Source organism: Ictidomys tridecemlineatus, chromosome 11 (assembly GCF_052094955.1).
Source record: "Ictidomys tridecemlineatus isolate mIctTri1 chromosome 11, mIctTri1.hap1, whole genome shotgun sequence".
In the NCBI taxonomy this organism is placed as follows: Eukaryota; Metazoa; Chordata; class Mammalia; order Rodentia; family Sciuridae; genus Ictidomys; species Ictidomys tridecemlineatus.
Window position 1 is genome coordinate 69,269,579 of NC_135487.1, and position 19,516 is coordinate 69,289,094.

Here is a 19,516-nt window from a genome sequence, read left to right on the forward strand (position 1 = left end):
ATGTTCATTTATGTTCATTACAAAGAACAAACATAGTGGAGAATCTCAGTCTCAAGTCTGATAATTGTGTACAATAATTAAATAATTATTGGATATCATTTATGCATAATCTAGCAATACAATTAAAATGTTTTCTCAGAGATATTCATAAAACTCAAATGTTCTGTTTTAGATTTAGAACAACCACCATTTTATTCATAAAATAGTTGTAATTTTACAACAATATTAAAGAATATTTGATCTAAAATATTGCATGATAATGTGTCTCAAACTTTTCATCAAAACATTCCCAATAGCAGTTTAGAACTATATGCACCTCCAGAGTTATGGTGGCATAAAGGGACTCCATTTAATCATGAAAATACCCCTTGATTTCTCATATCTTATAATTCACACAAAATTTTAATTGTTTTCCATTTTATGGTTACTTAATATAACATCTAAATTACTTACCAGCTAAGGATTTGTTCTTTATCTTTGAAAACAAGTGATTTTATTAGAATATGGCCTCTTATTGGTCATTCTGGATAACTGTTTCTAGGTGCATAAAAATCCTATTCATTGTATAGCTTCAAGACATTTTTTTTACTTCAGCAAGTTTTTCATGAATTTGAAAATTTCATAGTCTTGGTTATCTTCTTCAAAAATCCTATTATGAGTATGTTGAGTCATACTGTCTTCTATATGAATTATTTTTAATATATTTTTATCTTCAGATCCATTTATTTTTCTTATTTCTACCTTTATTGCTTCTCCTGTAATGTCTAATTTCTCTTTGAGATCTTTCCAGTTTTACCTCAATATATAAGACTCTTTTCCTGTGACTTCTGAATTCTCTAAGTTCACAGTTTATATCTTTGCAAATGTCTTGTCATCTCTTACTTTTCCCTGAGTTCTCATGTTTCTGCTTTATCATCCTCTTTCATGTAGGTGATCTGGAGTTTCTTTGTTTTAAAAGTATTTGTTCAGAATTTTTATCTAATAGCAATATATTTTGTGTATATTCTTGGTTTTGCTGCTTTTTCCTACATTTTTGCTTGTTATATCTTTCTATTTATGCTATGTCAGCTTCTTATTATTACCATTATTTCCAAGCCCAGCAATTTATAGAAGGATGCTGTGAGAAGTAGTCCAGGCCTTCCAAATCTCAAAACTGCTACACTATTATCAGAGTTTCCTTTTAAAATTAAAATGAAAGCCCCACCTTTTCTCTGAACTCTAGGCAGTTCAGGAGGACTTTAATAGCCAGTTCTGCCTACAACCTCTCATTCTCTTTCCTCTGTATCCAGTCCCCTTGGGTGCATGCTTCAGAACAAATCCTTCACCTCTGAGATTTGTTCCCACTTAGCCACTTAATTGTTTGTGCTTTCTTGTACTTTCCCTGGGCAGCTTCTGTCCCCCTCAGATCCTATAGCACTTCTTGCTATTAAGGATTAGACATTAATTATGTTAAACTTTGCTTCTCATCCTCAAGAGGTTTCAATTATTTCCTATTGATTGTATGTGGCATCTGGTTTTCTTGGCATAGTTTTGGGAGTTTTGGGGAGTTTACAGTTTGGGAGTTACCACAGTTTTGCTCAATATAAAATTTTAAGTTTGTTTATTAGTTCATTTACCTTTGTTTCTATGTATAATATATGGGGAAGAAAGTGGGAAGATAAATTCTCATGGTTTATACTTAAATTCTATGCCTCTTTCATAGATGGAGAATCTGAATTACAGAAAATTTAAATAACTTGATCAACATCACACAGCTGATAAATTGTAGAGCTATATTTGTGCCCCATCATTCTTATTTCTAAGGTTGTACTCTGACTATTCTACCGCCTGACAGTCATTGTATTTCCCCATACAATTCCACATCTCCTTTGGACAAACCTCACTAATTAATTATGGTAGCATTACATTGTCCCCACAGAAATATCACATTGGAGATTACTCTCTATGTACTAGAGTTTGAATGCAGCTAGAGTTTGTACTTGAGGTGAAAGTGAGTTGTCATCCTACTTTTAAGTATTTACAATTGGGTGTGAATACACTTAGCAAATGTTTTGAACAGATGTTGAGAGAAAATATAGAACTCTTAGAAGGTATATATGGGGAGGGTTGAGGAGAAATGGAAGATGGAAGGAGAGAAGGAAGAAGAGGAAAGAAAAGGAAGGAGAAAAATAAAATAAGGAAACATCTACCCAGAGGGCAAACATTTTAACATTTAATTTAGTCCTGGCCTAAATTACAATTTGGAGTTAAATTTAGATATTGGGTATCAACATATACATTAGTAAATAAATAGTCTACAATAAATTATTTCTTTGATGTTGGCCCTACCCAAAAATCAATCCAGTTCATGTCACTTAAGAAATCAGTAGCCATTTTAATATTAATTCTCAACTTGATTCTATATTATGTGCTTTACATTTTTTAATAATAAGAATAATGGCAGTGTTTATTAGATTCTTTCATGTACCAACAACTATTTTAAGAACTTTACTGTAGAAAATCACATAATTCTTACAAAAACCCTATGAGGCAGATGCCATTGTCTGATTGTTATGAAAAGTCAGATAACTAAATTATTTGCCCAAAGTCACCCAAATAGGAAGCACTGAGACAGAATTTGAATGCAGGTAGTCTCTAAGAGTGAATCTCAACCTGGTGACTTTTAGCAGTGCATGTGTCACCCAACAGCAGAACTGACTGTATCTCTTTCCTCTATTTGTTTCTTACATGTAGAATAAGTTCTGGTGTCACCAAGACAACGCCTTGCTCTTTTTACTGTAAACACAAGACCTTATGACTTCATCCAAATCATAGCTTCAACAACCACATATGCTGACTCACAAACCTCTCTCCTGGGGTTGCATATCCAATTACCTATTGAATTTACCCATAGGGATCAGATGTCTCCAAAGCACTTCTAACTCAATATATTTTCCCCAACCTCATTTTTCTTACTTCAGATTTCTGTCAGTGAAAAGCCTCACAACCACATAAGCATCCAGAATAATCTTTTTGTAATAAAAATTAGATATTGCCACTCCCTGATCAAAATCCTCCAGTGGCTTTACATGGTATATTAAACCTACATCATCTATCCCTTTCTTATCTCTCTGATTTGATCTACTATCATTTCATCTCACCTTACTTTACTCCAAACTAGTCTTTTCTTATTCTTTTTGAAACCAGCTAAACTCATTTTTAACTCATACTATGTGCACTTATTGTTTTCTATGTTTGGGATCCTCTAAACACTGAAGTTCATTTCCTGGACTAATTTTAATCCATACCCTTTTGTTACAATAACCCATAACTGTGAATATAATGGATTTAAGTGAGTTTTCTAAGTCTTAATAAAGTTTTTGAAACTGAGGGTTTTCCTAGAAACCCCAGAATTTGAAGTTGGTGTCAGAACTAAGGGTGGTTTTGGGAACTGCCTCTACCTTTACACTACCACTTACTTATTTTTCTCTTCAGAGATATGTCTATATACAACATTTTGAATTCTGTTTGTTTTTTATTCTTCCTGGAATTTTTTGCCATATCAAAGTGAATCAAATTTTTTATCCCATTTCTTCAAGAGTACTGCTAAAAGTATCCCTCCATGCAAAGCATTACTTACCCTACAATACTGACCAAGGAGTGTTTCTTTTTTTTTTAATTTTTTTTTTATTTTTGTAGAGACAGGGTCTTGCTGTGTTGCTCATGCTGGCTTCTTAACTCCTAGGCTCTAGCAAACCTCTTGCCTCAGACTTCCAAGTTGCTGAGACAACAGGTGCATGCCACCACACCCTGCTAAATGTTACTTCTTTTTGAAGCCTTCAATATATTTTTTGTTTGTTGTTGTTTTGTTATACACTAATGAGAAATGGATCCTTTCTTGGTATGCTAAATAAAATTAGTCTTCTAAAGCTGACAGATTTAGAAGAGTGACACAGACAACCAAACTTAGTTGTCATTCATTTGAAACTTATATACTAAGCAGCACTGATATGCTTATCAAAAGTGAGAACCAAAGAAAAAGGAAGAAAAGGAAATGGGAGGGGGAGATGATAAAGTGGAGGAAGGGAACAAAGGATGAAACCAAGAGACAAAAATCAATCTTTTCTCCTTTAAGTTGTTATTCTCAGGTATTTGTCACAGCAACAAAAAGCTAACAGAGTACTTAATTTCAGTGAATTTTTACTCTTTTAAATTTTCAAGTCTTCATTAGTCAAGGTCCCAAAGTTATATTCTTTCTAGTTTGTAGGGAACAAAATCACCAAAGTGTATAAAAAGAAATGTTAGATAGACCTCAACTTAGTTTCCTTTTCCTTGCTATTTTACCCAAACTGACCAGATTAACTAGATAATTTCCTCCTGTTCATTTTGTATAATCTCAGCCAAATGGTCTGTGTCAAAATCAAGACTCAAATGCAGGCTTTCTGGCTGCAGTTCACTGAGTTAAGGAACTAAAGGAAATTGTTGAAAATCAAGTGTTTTGCTTTATTTTACTTTTGTAAACATTATGAGGATATGGAAAAAGAAAAGGCTCTAGAATATTCTCTTTTCTTTTACTAAAATGTATTCTACTCTCTTTATGTAATAGGCACTGTGTTAAACACTTTACATGGTTATCTCATTTTGTCCACCCAACAGACATTTGTAGTAAGCATTGGTATTATCTTCACTTTCAAGTTGTTGAAAGTGAGGCTCAGGGTATCTCAGGAATTTGCTAAAGGTCATATAGGTATAAGTAGTGGAACCTGGACCTTAACCCAGGTTTCTGGCTCCTGAATACGCATGCTTAAGTGCAACTTGCACCCTGGGTATGTTAAAAGTGACAATTGTTTCTTTAAAGTTTTCTTAATGTAAATAGCACATTTATTCTGTATAAAGAGATACATGCAAACTTATTTGTGAGAAATGAAGCTTTAAGCTACGTGTGAAATTTTTGGTTAAGTGCCCAGTAGGGATCTTTGGCAGAAAATACTTGGAGTTACTGTAGCTAGAATGAGCTGCTTCTCTGTTAATAGTAAACACATTTTGGATTAATTTGTATACGAAATTCTCTTTTTGGAGATAAGTATTCTACACATAGATCCTTACACATGTGGTTTTCACACTTTGGGATCATGAACCTGAGAATGGTAAGAATTAGTTACGCATTTTGCATAGTGTCATTCATCATGGAGTGATGTTGCAGCTATGCCAATATCTCACTGGCAGCCAGCCCACCAATGTTGTCAGAATAATAATGAAGGTATGCTGTATCAGATGAGAAAAGATATATGTATCTGTCAAATCCTCAGAAAACTCAGCCTTATATAATTATTTTTTCTTGAAATATGAGCATTTATTCACTAGCCTATGCCTAAAACTTTGTTATATGACAAACATAAAATTTGTATCTATTAATAAGATACTTCTGAATTAAAATTTAAAGGAATAACTAAAATCATAACAATCACATAGCTGTTTGTTTCTTTTCAGTCAGAGAGAGACAAGGGATTTCATATTGGGGAGTAGGTGGAAGTAGGGGCTGAAGTTTGTATAAAAAACTTTGAGCCAGGTAACGGATGCATGCCTGTGATCCCAATGACTCCAGAGCTGAGTCAGGAAAATCTCAAGTTCAAAGACAGCCTTAGCAACTTAGAAATTAGTGAGACCTTAAGAAACTTAGAAAGACCCTGCCTCAAAATAAAAATGGCTGGGGATGTAGCTCAGTTGTCAAGTGCCTCTGGGTTGGATCACTGGTACCAAAAAGAAAAAAAAAAGAAAAAGAAACTTTGAGACCATAATAGGAGGTTGAAAGTTAATTATGTAGAAACCTTGAAATATTTAACCAATTATAGCAGAAATTGGAAGAGAAATATCATAATGAGAATTAAGGATTCAGCTAAAATGTACATACTAAATTGAGAGACAGCCCCCTAAACAAGAACTTTTTTATATCACTCCAATAAAAGTGGCAATTAGGATTTTATTCTATAAGTAAGATATTGGAGGATCCTTCTCTAAAGCAATTCTATAGCCTCAGACATTTGTGGTTCAACTAGATGGTCAGCCAGGTTCCTACTCAGTCATCCTGTATATGAAATATCTCTGGTGACAAGTCTACCCATGCAAATAGTTTCCAAGCCTATTTTTAGTATCTTGCTTTTAAATGATATCAGAGGTACTTCAGACTTATAAAGAATTTCCGCAACATAAAAAAATCAAAACAAACAAAAAGTTTGGAAGACACAGAGTTCAGGTAACAGAAGAAAAATTCAAAAGTATGATTCCTATCCTTAGAGAGGTAAGAATTGGTATTGCATCTAAGAAACAAAAAAAGGATACAATTTTTAAAAAGAAGACGGAGTAATCTAGCTATTAAAACATTTTAAATAGCAAAAATTAAAAAGTGAAAATCATTAGAATAGTAAATAATAAAAATCTCATGTAAAATAGAACCATAAAGGTGAGAAATGTGATTGTAAGGTGAAAAAAATAAGGAGTTCGATTCAAAAATGCAAAATATAACAGAAATTATAGAAAGAAAAAATAAATGTATCAGAAAGAAAAAAATAACAGAAAAATTCCCCAAAAAATGAAGGCTAACTTTCTACATTAAAAAGGCTTATTGAGTACCAATACAATGAATTAAAAGAAATTGTATGTAACAAAGCACTTTATTGTGAAATTTCAAAACATCAGAGATAAATAGATGATCTTAAAGGACTTTTAAAAAGTCATGCATAAAGAATCAAGAATTAACATAGCATCAATTTTCTTAACAACAGATCTGCAAGCTAAAAAATGAAAGCCTTTCAAGTTCTGAGAATAAGTATTTACAGCCTAAAATTTTGTATTCACCTTAACTACCCTTAAGTATAATGATGAAATAAACATTCTCAGAAATGCATCATTGCAAATCTGAACCACCTAAATATATATTCACAGGCTACAACTGGAGAATATAATACAACCAAATAAGGAAATAGATTGTGAAAAATGAAGATACGAGTTCCAAGAAAGTGGTTCTTACATGAGCAAGAAATATCAACTCTATAGAAAGTGTACAGAACTAATAGTCCACAGTAGAACAGGAGAATTTTAGCTCCAGAAGGAAAATCTCCAAGGAAAAATTCAAATTGTTGGAGTTGTACATTTTGGGGAAAAAATATTTTTCAAAGAAGTTTTAGAATTTTTTTGTAGAATCTGAGAAAATTATTAAAAATAACGAACACAATATGAGCAAAAAAGGAGCCATCTTGCAATATTGTACAGGAAAGAAAATATAAACATACAGGACTCAGTGACAAAAATACGTACATAGTCATAATAAGGTAAATTATAAATAGTAATTTAATAAAAAACATTAATAGAATTATATTGAGATGATAGGAGGAGAGGAAAAAGGAGCATAGGATAGTATAAAAATGTCAAATGTTCATCATCAATAATAGGAATTCAATAAAAATGTAGATACTGTTAAGAAGATTAAAACCTAAAGATTTGGGGCAGAGGGTCGCAGAAACAGGTTAAGGCAAAAGATTCTAGTTTTTGTTCATATGTTTTATTGTTTGATTTGAATTTTAAATTATATAACTGAATTACTTTGATACTTTTTAAGATTTGAAAAACCTTGTAACCACATAAATGTTTCTGAGAAGTCTAACTGAAAATAAGCATTAGCTAAAATACATATATAACAATATTAAGGTCACAAATGATATTTGTTATCAGCATAAAAACACAATTTCTCTGATAATGTTTCTTCTCATATTCTGATTAGATGCTACACTGTATCATGCTAATTTAATAAAAAATATTTTAGGATAAAAGTACTTCTAGGTTTCTGATAACATACTATTTCCATTTGTTTTTTGTACTCAAAAGTATTCTTTTCAAAAAGTTTTTTTTCAAAATGATTTTCTTTTTGTTAAGAACTGGAAAAAATTTTGTCATTATAATAAGACTGAAAATTATTATGTCTCTCCTAAAATAAAAGAATACATTTTATTATATAAATAAAATATACTATTCAGAAACATTCAGTTTTCTTATGTCTTTCTTCATCTGAGTTTCTAATATTTTGATAAGGATATGTTTTGTAAATTATTAAACTCATAATGCCAGTGAATGAGAATTTTGAAGCAAGGGATATTTAAGACAGGAGTTTTCTCCTGAGAGGTGGTGAGACCTAGATTCAAGTCTACTGTTTAAGCCTGGGTAAGCCACATTTTGGATCCTCAATTGTTCATCTATAATGAACTTTGTAGGTTCATTATGAAGATAAGAATAATACATATAAAGTACTAGAAAAGGACATGACACAAAATGTATATAGAATTAATAATGGCTATTCTCTTCTCTGTGACTCCAAGGAATGTAGTATTAAAGAATTTAAGATTTTGTAGTCAAACTGCCTGAGTTCAAATCTTGGCTCTTCCATTTATGAAGTATGACCCTTGCTGTAGTGGCCTAAGTCTCTTTTATCTTGGTTTCAGCAATTCTATCATAGGCATAATTATTAAAATTCTGTGATAAAGCAAGTGATGAAGAAAATGTATATTCTACTAGTAAAGTGGTATATAATAAGAAATAGTAATACTAATAATGATAATAAATTAAAGGATGTAGTTTTTTTTCTTCATTTCCAAGTAAAGCAAAATAAGGTAACAGAAATACATTGGTCAAGAATGGCATTTCACGAGGTTACATATGACATATGGCATAATTTAACCATTTCCCCATAAAAGTGAATTAGAAAATGCTTTTCAAGAAATACTTTCATTCATCTACATGATATTTGAGAGGATACAGTTGCTCCTCAGTATCTTTGGGGTTGATTTTCCAGACCCCTGTGGATACCAAAATCTGCAGGGACTCAAGTTCCTATGTAGAATGTAGTATTTGTATGTAACTCATACACATCCTTCTGTCCATGATAAGTAACCTCTAGATTACTTACAATTCATGATACAATACAATGTAAATGCTATGCAAGTAATTATACTATATCATTTAGGTAATAACGACAAAGAAAAATATCTGTACATGTTCAATACAGATGAAATATTTTTCAGAATATTTTTAATCTTTAGTGGAATCTATAGATATAGTGGGCTGACCATACTTTTCTTATCTGTCCACTTATCAATTGGTAAATAAGGTAAAATTCCATTCTTCCCTTTTCACTTCACATAGTTCATTTATAATTTAGCTTTTCAGGTTATTACTTGACCAAACTGACACATGGTTCATTGAGTTATCATTTAATTCTCTCAGAATGAATAATTTAGCAGTCACATATAACCTTACTACATATAAGGCAAACAAAAAAAAAATTTATTAGGACCACAATGATAATATTTAAGTCCAGCATAGTTCAGGAATTTTTCTTTGACTTTGCTATTTTTTTAACCTTTAACAAAGCCACTTTTTTCACTTTGAGACCAGATATGTTATTATATTTATATTTCAATTATTAGAAATTAAGTTTTTAATCAGAAAAAAGATATTTCAAAAGTTGTTTAATAAGTGAATGAATTAGGACATACATAAACTCCTGAAGCCCTGTCATCATTTTACCAGAGCAACAAGCTAGCAGGCAAAAACAAAACAAAACACAAAACTATTTTGTAAATCTCCATTTGAGTTAAATAAAACTCTAAGCCCACTAATATGTAAATTTCATTGTTTCTTAATGATGCTAATCTAGAGGGAACATTTATTATATGCTTGTGTTGTTTCAAGAAGTGCAAAGGTAATTCAGTCACAGTTTGCCACCCCCAAGAACTCCCACTTAAAATGAAGTCACAAGCAAAGCCTTTTTACTGTACAAAACTTCTCTTTTATGGAGTTTGCTTAAAAATGTAAGCAATTTCACAGATGGAAGGTCTGAGTAATTTCTTAAAGGTCATATTTCTCCCCAAAATTGATTTCTTTACCCTTACATTCTCATTATACTGGGCAAAGACATTTTTATTGTTTAATATTGACCTTAAGGTTATGATAACTTAAAAGTCATGTGCTTTTGCTGTCTGGAAGCAAAATTTTTGCAAACAAATAATTAATAGGGCAATTTTCTTACCTTGTTCGTGAGCATGAACAGTAATCCAAGCTACACATAGCCCAATAAAATGAAGAAGTAGTTTCCTATGAAAATGGAAAAAACAATTGTTGGACATCTACAACTTATAAACCATATAAAATCCAAAATGAACTCTAATGAAAGATTAATAATTAAACTGTTATTTTAATTAGCATGGTTAAGAGTAAATTCTCTGAATTCAAATTGCAGTTTTACCATTTATTATGTAACTTGGGAACATTTTTTTTTATCATTCTATGCCTTAGATTTTTCATATGTTAAACCTAATTCATAAGGTTTATTAAAAGAACTAGTTGAGGGCTGGGGCTTTAGCTCAGCGGCAGAGTAGCATGCATGAGGCACTGGATTCGATTCTCAGCATCGAATACATAAAGGCATTCTGTCCATCTACAAAAAAAAAGTTAGGAAAAAAAATGACTAATTGAAAAAGTTCATGAAAAGCACATAAAACAGTACCTGGCCCCCGTACAAAGTACTGAATGAATGTGAATTAGTAAGGTGACATGATTGTTATTGTTAACATGTCAAATTACTGTACATGTAATTTCATACAAAGAAACAGAAATTTACACTAAATAATACAAATTATAGTCACTTAACCATCATGATTGTAAGTTGATGGAAAGAGCTATTTATCTGTATAAAAGATTGTTCAGATGTGAAAAACATTTGAATATCATTTAATTCTTGGTTCTTTGGTTTTGAAAATAGCAATGGCCTATATATGTCAATGTTGAGCATTTTGATGAGTAATCGTGAGTGGAATATCCACCAATTACTACAAATAAAAATGTTTATTCATATTGATTAGCTATTTAAGCAAAAAATGCTTTGTGATTTTTTAGTATAATAAAACTTTGGATAGATTTTGTTGAATATTCTTCACAACTGCCCAAATCTACCTCCCAAATAAAAACCACAGAGATAATTTTGGAAAATGATGATAAGCATGCTGAAAACAATACTTCATTAACTAAGTCTTGCTAATATGGACCTTGATTATTTCTTGTATTCTAATTCAATGACTCTTCAAATGACATTTGTGTAATGTTAGTCTTCAAGAATCAATTGCAGAGTCCCAGGGAAATTGTATGTCTTTTGTATTAAGGTCTGGGGTATTTTCTGCTTATTGTCAATAAAGTTTTTATCTTTGTCAATTAGTATAAGCGTATGCCTTTATCTTACTGTAAGAAAGATAATCTTTTTAAACGTTTAGCTAACAATATAAATTATATTCTTTAGACTATAGAACACAATTTCATTTGTATTAAAATGGTACTTTCCATTTTTGTATTTTAAAGTGAACATATAAGTCGAAATTTTGAAAGAGCATTCAACAGCTATCACTAACTCTATAAATTAATCAATTGAATCATTACAGAAATTTCAACTGATATGGGCAAATAGTTAGACTCTATATCTTAAAGAATCCCACATATGGTAGCATTCCATCTAAACCAATAGTTCCCAAATGTTAGTCCACCTGAGGTGCTTGGGAAAAATGCAGATTCTGCCCTGATGAAAATAGTTGACTCAAAAGTTGGGGGTGAATCTTTAGGATGCATATATTCTAACTACATGATTCTACAGATTCTAACAATCTTTTGTTACAGATTATGTAACAAAAATTTGGAACATTAACTGTTTATTTTCCAATTAGAATACATTTAAATATACATTAGTTTGCTCAGATCACATATATCTGATTTTATGACATGACACAAATATTATTTGATCCTTTCAAATCCTTTTCTACTGTATTAGAATAGCGGTTTTCATACTTGTACATCAGAATCACCTCAAGAACTTTCAAAAATTGCTGGACCTTGGCCCCAGAGTTTCTGGCTTAGTAGGTTTTGGTGAGGCTCAAGAGTCTGCATTTATAACAAGTTCCTAGGTGATGCTGCTGCTGCTGTTTGGAGAGCCACATTCTGAAGATGATAAATTTAAGAGATGATAAAAGGCTCCCCTGTTTTGGACCTTTATTTTGACATTGGCTGCACACTGGAATCCTATAAAATTTTAAGAACTACTTATACTTGAGTCCTTCTCTCCCCTTCACAGAGATATTAGTTTTAATATGTCTATGGTACACTCATTTTAAATATCGAATGATTCTCATGTATAGACAAGGTTGAAGACCATTGCACAAAATTGAAATGACTTCTGTACATAACAGATATAAAAATACTTGGACATTGAACAAGATGGGACAAGTCTAAAAGAAGTCAGCAATATGGTAATAAATCTTTAAGTTTCAAAAAATATAAGCGATGATATTGATATCTGAGGATACCTAACAAAATATGAAACACTTTGCATCATCTGACTGCTAGCCACATTTTCAGTTTGATATCAGCCACTTTCCAAACATAACCAGAAAAATAATGGTAAAGGCCTAAAGGAGATCAGGCAGGGATATATAGACATATAGATATATAGATATCACACTTAAAATATTAAAGTGACAAAATATCACTCCCAAGCATCTTCCCTAGATGACTCTCAAAGAGCTATTCAATTTTCTTTTTATCCAAAGGGTCCCAGTTACTTTAGAGGAATGCCAAGTATCTTCTGGTTTAGGGTACCCATGAGATTCTTAAGAATTATGAGTAGACTACAGATACTCGTTCCTATATAGATTCAATTTATAATAAGAAGAAGGACTTGTAAAATCTTGTGTATAGGGAACTTTTAAAGAACTTTTAAACTTTTAGTTGTACTTGAACCTTTATTTTATTTATCTATTTATTTATTTATTTATGTGCTGTGCTGAAAGTCAAACCCAATGCCTCACACATCCTATGCAAGCACTCTACCACTGAGTCACAACCCTAGTCCTAGAGAACTTTTTTTAATGAATTGATGGTTTTAAATCAATTGAAAAGGGTGAACTAATCTGAGAAATGTACATATGTGACATGCAATGGTAATTTCAACAATTTCTACCACACTAGGTTTTACATGCCAAAAACTTTTCAAATCTGTGACATCTTTACAGACTCTGGTTTTTACTAATAGCTAAGATCCAGTTCCCAATATAACCAGGAAGAAAGTTCTCATCATAGCAATAGGGATAAACTTGAATGATTCAGGATTTTAAGCCTTGTCACTAACATTATACACAATGAATTTCTCAGACTATCAGTTCAACTCAATAGGTAGTACTTACATAACTAATCCTGTGTGAAGCATAATAGAGCTTTTGGTTAAATTCCAAGTGTTTAAGGAATTCATGAAGTATAAAGAAGATAAATGATTAAGGACTTCAAGTAATCATAGAGCCTACAGTCCACTCAATAGGAGGGAAGAAAAATACAACTAGTCTGTTGTAGTAACACCACAGAGAGTGTTAAACTGATTCTTGCCTATTCTAGCAAAGTTTCCGGCAGATGCTAGTGTTATATTTAAAAAAAAAATTATATGAATGAGAGAAACAATCAACCTTCAATCAATACTATCATGTGGTCTTGAGTCTTGACAAATATATAACTTCTCTAACATCTGCATATTAATCCTAGGATCAAGAAAAGCCAGTTCTTCTACCATCTATTTGTTTAGCTAAGAAAGTTCGTAATTTAAAGACCTTTTGCTCTCTGGTCTCTTTCTGCAGTCCCAGGTTAAGCCACTTCTTCCCTAGATGTATGCTTTAACCAAGTTTATTTCTTTCAGGCCCTCAAGTGCACTGTCCTCTCACCAATGAGCCTTTTAATGTTCCAGAACCTGTTTGGAAAATTCCATGTCCTTTCTAATTAGGTTTCAGTCTAGACTTTGTTTCCTTTGGTTCACTTTTCTTCCATCATTATCCTTCCAGCCCTTCATACCTGCCAGGACTGTTAGATAACAACCCAGTATATACCCTTATCTCATTTGTTATACTTGGTTGTTTCATTTACTATGACCTGTATTAGACTAGGCACATTGGGAAGGCAGCAATTATGTCACTATCTTGCTCAATCATTATATCCCTATTGCTTACAATTATACTGGGAACATCATTCGAGCTCAATAAACATTTGTTGAATGAATAAATGAGAATTATGTTAGGCTTTTAAAAGAATGAAAATGAAATGGTCCTTATTTCAGCTCTCAGAGTTACAATTTCTGAAATAAGTCATAGTTGCAAGTCATGCAAGGAAACTAGCACAGCTATTCTAATTCCTCTAATAAAATTTATTTTTCTCTTGCAACTTCAGATTACCAAGCAGAATGTCTAAATAACACTCAAACTTACTTTCCATAAATTATATTTTCTCTCCTTGATATTGGCTACACACTGGAATCCTGTAAAATTTTAAGAACTACTTACACTTGAGTCCTTCTAAGCAACTTTAAAAAATAGAATTTAATGCCAAATTGCAAGACCTTTACAATCAAACATTTTTTGCTATTTTTTTTCCTTTTTGGATGTAGAAACCCTTAATTACCCTAATAGTCTGCCTGGAAGATTTAATATGTTAAATCAGTATATCAAACACTTTGAGGTTTTAGCTTTCTTTTATTAATTCCACAAAATCACATCTAAAAGCAGCCCTGTGAAAGAAAATGTCTGAAAGGATCCAGTTTTAAAACTATAAATGTTTTTGGGTGACTAATCAGAACTATGATTTTAAAAAGCTGCTCCTGCTTTTCCAAAATGTCACCACAAAAAGATGGTGGAAAATGAAAACCTCAGGGGTTTCATTAGGGACTCCAGGGTTTAATTCAGTGGCCTAACATTATCATCAGCTAATCAGCTGCTTCTACCAAGTCCCTCCTCCTTTTCCAAGGATTGGTGGCCTTTTTTCAAATTCAAGAACTCCAAATTCTGTATGAAAATGGGATTTTTTTTCCTTTAGAAACAATCTCTTGGTCCAACCATTAACTACCCTCTCCATGCTTTGCATGTGTGTGGTTGCAGCTGTGAGGTTCTGAAATCTGATGTCGTTTTGAATTGCCCTTAATTCTCTGCAGCCCATCCCCACTGGCTCCTATAATGGAACAAGTTGGATGTCAGCAGATATCCAAGAGTTGCAAGACCCTGGCCAGAAGATCTTCCAAGAAATCAGTGAAACCAGCACCTTTGCCCAGGAGCTGCTACCCATGCTGACACTACTCCACAAGTTCTTTTCCCATCCACGTGGTGTAATTTTTCCTCAGAGGCTCCTCCAGTAGTATCCATTCTTTGGTTTCTCTACTTCCCGCTACCCCCCCACCACCACTCCTCAATCATCTGGACCCAATTTAAAACCCCAAACTGCCCAAGAATTTATGCAGGGCCTTTTCTGGGAGTGTCTGGAAGGGAAGTGTAAACCAGACAAGACAGAGGCCAGGAGCAGAAGATCTGCTGTAATCCATGAAGTCTGTCACAACTACCAAAGGGAGTTTTAGTCAGCAACGTGGGCCTGAAGCAGAGGAACAGGGAAAGCCCTCACCACTGGAGAGGTCAGTGGGAGAACCACGTGGAAGCTGCTGCTGGATAGGAGGTGAAGGGCCATACCAGCTTTTCCTGGTGGCTGAGCCTTCTAGCCTCTTTGTATCCGCTAGGGATCCGCGGAAAGATGTGCCCAGAATCTCAGGATGAGCTGAGCATCCTTCTCATCTCTATTCCTGTCTCCCTCTCCCAGACTGTCCACACCGAGCGACGTTTATCTAGAAAAGTAGTTCTTCTGCCTAGGAATTCCAAGCAGCCTGTGTGAGCCTCTCTGGAAAGAGGGCCCGCTGAGCTTCTGGCACCGGGGTCTCCCAGGCCCCCAGCACTGCTCCGCACACCTAGTGTTTCAAAAGTTGCGAGCTTTCCTCTGTTTCCTCCAGATGGGGGTGCGCAGGAAGGTGCCTCTTAGTCAGCATCAGGGAAGCTTCCAAGGATCTTAGCAGAAAAGCTCGCAAGCCCTAGCCAGGCTGGGCTGCACGCGGCTGGGAAGCACATGTGCATACAAACACTGCCACAAGGCGGTCTTTCTCCACACCCCGCCTCCGCCTGCCCTCAGCTGACTGTTCTGCCCCCAGTTCTCCCACCTACTCTCCCGAGGGGCAATCTCTCCACAGAAAATCATCACAGCTGTGTTCGTGCCTTTTGCTCCTGGAGGCCAGAAGCAAATGTGTGTAACCCATTGCCCTCCTCCAGGGAGCAGGGCAGTCAAAAGACCGAATAACCCCATCCTCCCTCGTTTCCCAGTGAGGGGGTGTTAACAGGTACTGAGCCCAAAGAGGATGCGGGACCCGCCCAAACCCTCCCTGGTAAGATCAGCTCCGCCCCCGCGTCCTGCCCACCCCCCTGGTCCCGGCGAGAAGCACTTCCCCACTGACAGGCCAATGATCAGGGCACAGCCTCAGCTCCAAATGGGTAGCACTTTTGTTGGCCTTCTAACTAGAGGCGATTGCCTTTGAACCCATGGGAAGAACAGCGTCCGGATGCCCAAGATTCTGCAGGCACACCCCCCACACCTCCACCTGGTAACCCTACCACGCAACTGCAGGCGCTCGGCCCAGTGGTCCAGGCTGCGTGCATCGAGCTCAGGGGACTGCTGGTGTCCTAGCAATGCCAACCTGGACACCCTGAGAAGCACCGCGGACTTCAGCTAGGGCCCTGAGGGAGGGGAAGGGGAGGAGGGAGAGGGCGGTGGAAGCAAGAGCCCAGGCGGGCGTCGGAGCCCAGCTCTGAGCGGTGGGAGAAGTGGAAGAAGACGTCGGGACGCGTGCCAGTTAGTTTTTCCTCCCGAGCCACAGGATAACTTTAAGCATAAACTGCCTGAGCCCCGCTGGCACGAGGCTTCCTTTCAAACACGGTATTTTACAAATTGAGAAGACAAGGGGAGGATGCCACGGCTGCTCGCCCGCTCCCAGTGCCAGAAAGTGCCAAGGATTGGGGCCACAGATCTCCAGCCCTCGTGGTAGATCCAGGGGGGTGGAGTGAAGGGTTGGTCTAACCCCTACCCGGTCGGGTGGGCTACTTACGTTTTTGCGGTGGGGGAGACTTTTCCACGCCTTGTCCTGTGGGCTCCTAAATGCATTTGTATGCATTTGTCCGTGCAGCAAAACGCTAACGGAAAACAGAAGCCAACTCCGAACTGCTAAGGGTGCAGGTACTGTCCATGAAAAAGGGGGGGAAATCACGTGAAAACCATGCTCCTAACCGGCAACGAGGGGGAAAAAAGAAAGAGAGGAGATGAGGTGGTGTGGGGGTAGGAAATAGCACCCGAAGGGGGAGGACAGATAGGCTTCCTGCTGCCTAGCTCAGTGTGGGACGGGCCAGGGTTGTGTTCCCCTGGGAGGGCAGGCGAGGAGGGAGACTTCAACAGGGAGGCAGCGGGGCGCCGGCCGCAGCAGGAGTTCAGCTGCGAGTGCAGCCCTCGAGTTCACTTGCGGTTCAAAGGCGACTCTGTGACTCCAGTGGAGTCCTCTGCTTTGGGCCTGGGAGGAGAAAGAGGAGGGGGAGGAAAGGAGATGAGGGGTGGGGGTGGGGGGAAGTCCTTGGAAACAGCCCGCGCCCAACATTTGTCAAACAAGCACACACACCCACTTCGGAAATCAAGTCGGTGCGAGGGGGCCGGTGGCAACTGCAGGCGCTCGGCGTTGACTGCCGCCGGCTGCTTCGCCTGGAAGAAGAGGAACCAGGCAAATCCGGCTGGTGTTAAATTTCACCGCTCTCTGACTTGCAATGACATCACCAAACACAGCGCACACCTCCCCCTCTGTCCCGCAACCTTCCCCCACCCAGCGCCGGGCTCCAGCGCCCCTGTCAGCCAGTCCTGCGGGGTCTGGCAGGGCCTGCCGCACCCTGGGCGCGCAAGCCGCCCCCTGGGCACCGCCCGCACGTTCTCCCTTCCCACTTACAAGTGACTAGGCTCCTTCCTTCCTTGCAGTGTCCGTGTACCATTCCCATTCACTGCAATCCCGATTTCATGTTTTGCTCTTGAACCTCTACCATCTCTAGTCTTCTTACAATCTTCACTCATCTTCTGAAATCCTTCTTAGTTCAGCTGAGTCCTCACTGACCTTGCTTTCTTTGCAGGCGTCTTTTTACCTAATTGTAATGGTCTCACAGCTACCTTCCTTCCCTTTGACTCTTTCCTTTAAGTCTGTTCCACTACTTCTAATGACTTTTCTCTCTTGCAAGCCACCTTTCCACCTTCTCCCTACCTTTTACAGGCTTCTGTAGGTGTAGCTTAAAGCTCTGCAGTCATGCAAGAGCATGCTAACATACAGTCTTACCCATTTGAATAACTTCTCCAATTTTTGTCACAATTTTTTAACACAAGTCTCTATCTCTATCATATTGAAAAGTTCACCTTCTAATTTTTCCCAAAACAAACAAACACAAAACCCTGAAAGCTCTAATTTTATCTTCCTTATGAACAAGACTGGAAACTGCAAGAGATCTGGTATCTATTCCTTTACTCTTTGTTATATTTTTAGCACCTAAAATATGATGTGGTGCCTCTGTTGAATGTGTGACTGCTGTATATTAGTATCATTCCTCTGTCTTTCTTGTTATCCTGTGTGTGTACACAATAGCCCTCCCATATACAAAAAGAGTTCCCAGATTACAAACATACTATGAAAATAAGTGACCATATTGATGAATGAAAATGATTGATGTGATTCTAAAGTTTGTTAATATTTTCACTCCAAAACTATAGAATTTATCTTCTCCTCCCTCAATTTTTCAACTTTTTGTCTTGAAGTAAGTTTACATTTAAAAAGTTGTAAAAATAGTATAGAGTTCCTGTATACCCTTTACCCAGCCTATGCTAATTAACATCCTATATAATCAAACAAGGATGATCATACTCAAGGCAGTTCACACCAGTACAATACTAGTAACTATTTATAGATCTCATTCAAATGTTGTCAGTTTTTACAGGAATGTCCTTTGGCCCAGGATCCTACACTCTAGTTAATTATTTAGCACAATGATTAATTAAATTGTTATTTCTCCTCAGTCTCCTCCCAACTGGGATAGTCCTGTTTTCTTTTGTCTTTTCATGACTGACTTTTTTTAAAAAACAAGTTTGTTGCTTGCCTGCTTGCTTTATTTATTTATACATACATACGTACATACATACATACATACCAGGGATTGAACTCAGTGGGCTTAACCACTGAGCAATACTCCCAACCTTTTTTTTAATATTTATTTTTTTAGGTGTAGATGGATAAAACACAATGCCTTTATTTTTATGTGGTGCTGAGGATCTAACCTGGGTCCCGCCAGTGCTAGGGGGATGCTCTACCACTGAGTCACAATCCCAGCCCATGACTTTGGCTTTTGAAGGGCACAAGGCATTTTGTAGATGGTTCCTCAATTTGTATTTATGATATAATCACGTATTGCATTCAGTTTATGTATTTGGAGTATACATATCACTGAAGTGATGTTATACCCTTTTCAGGACATTATCTTGGGTGTACCTGATGTTGATGTCTTGCTACTAGTGCTGTTAACTTGGATCACTT

The 19,516-nt window shown here is 36.2% G+C and overlaps 1 protein-coding gene across 4 annotated transcripts in view; it reads right to left on the reverse strand.

Moving 5' to 3' along the window:
• The window catches only part of Col24a1 (collagen type XXIV alpha 1 chain), a 378,847-nt gene extending 361,152 nt beyond the window's left edge, over positions 1 to 17,695 (reverse strand). For 3 of the 4 annotated variants that reach the window (XR_013427880.1, XM_078026639.1, XM_078026638.1), the window contains exons 1-3: positions 17,576 to 17,695; positions 17,015 to 17,145; positions 10,058 to 10,122 (exon numbers count right to left, since the gene is read on the reverse strand). Coding sequence is in view for 2 of the 4 variants with exons in the window: in XM_078026639.1 (XP_077882765.1) it covers positions 10,058 to 10,122; positions 17,015 to 17,070 (121 nt within the window). In the remaining 2 variants the exon portion in view is untranslated. Of the gene's footprint in view, positions 1 to 10,057; positions 10,123 to 17,014; positions 17,146 to 17,575 lie in introns of those variants that run through there. The other variant, XM_078026640.1, reaches the window with a different exon arrangement.
• Between the last annotated feature and the right edge of the window lie 1,821 nt (positions 17,696 to 19,516).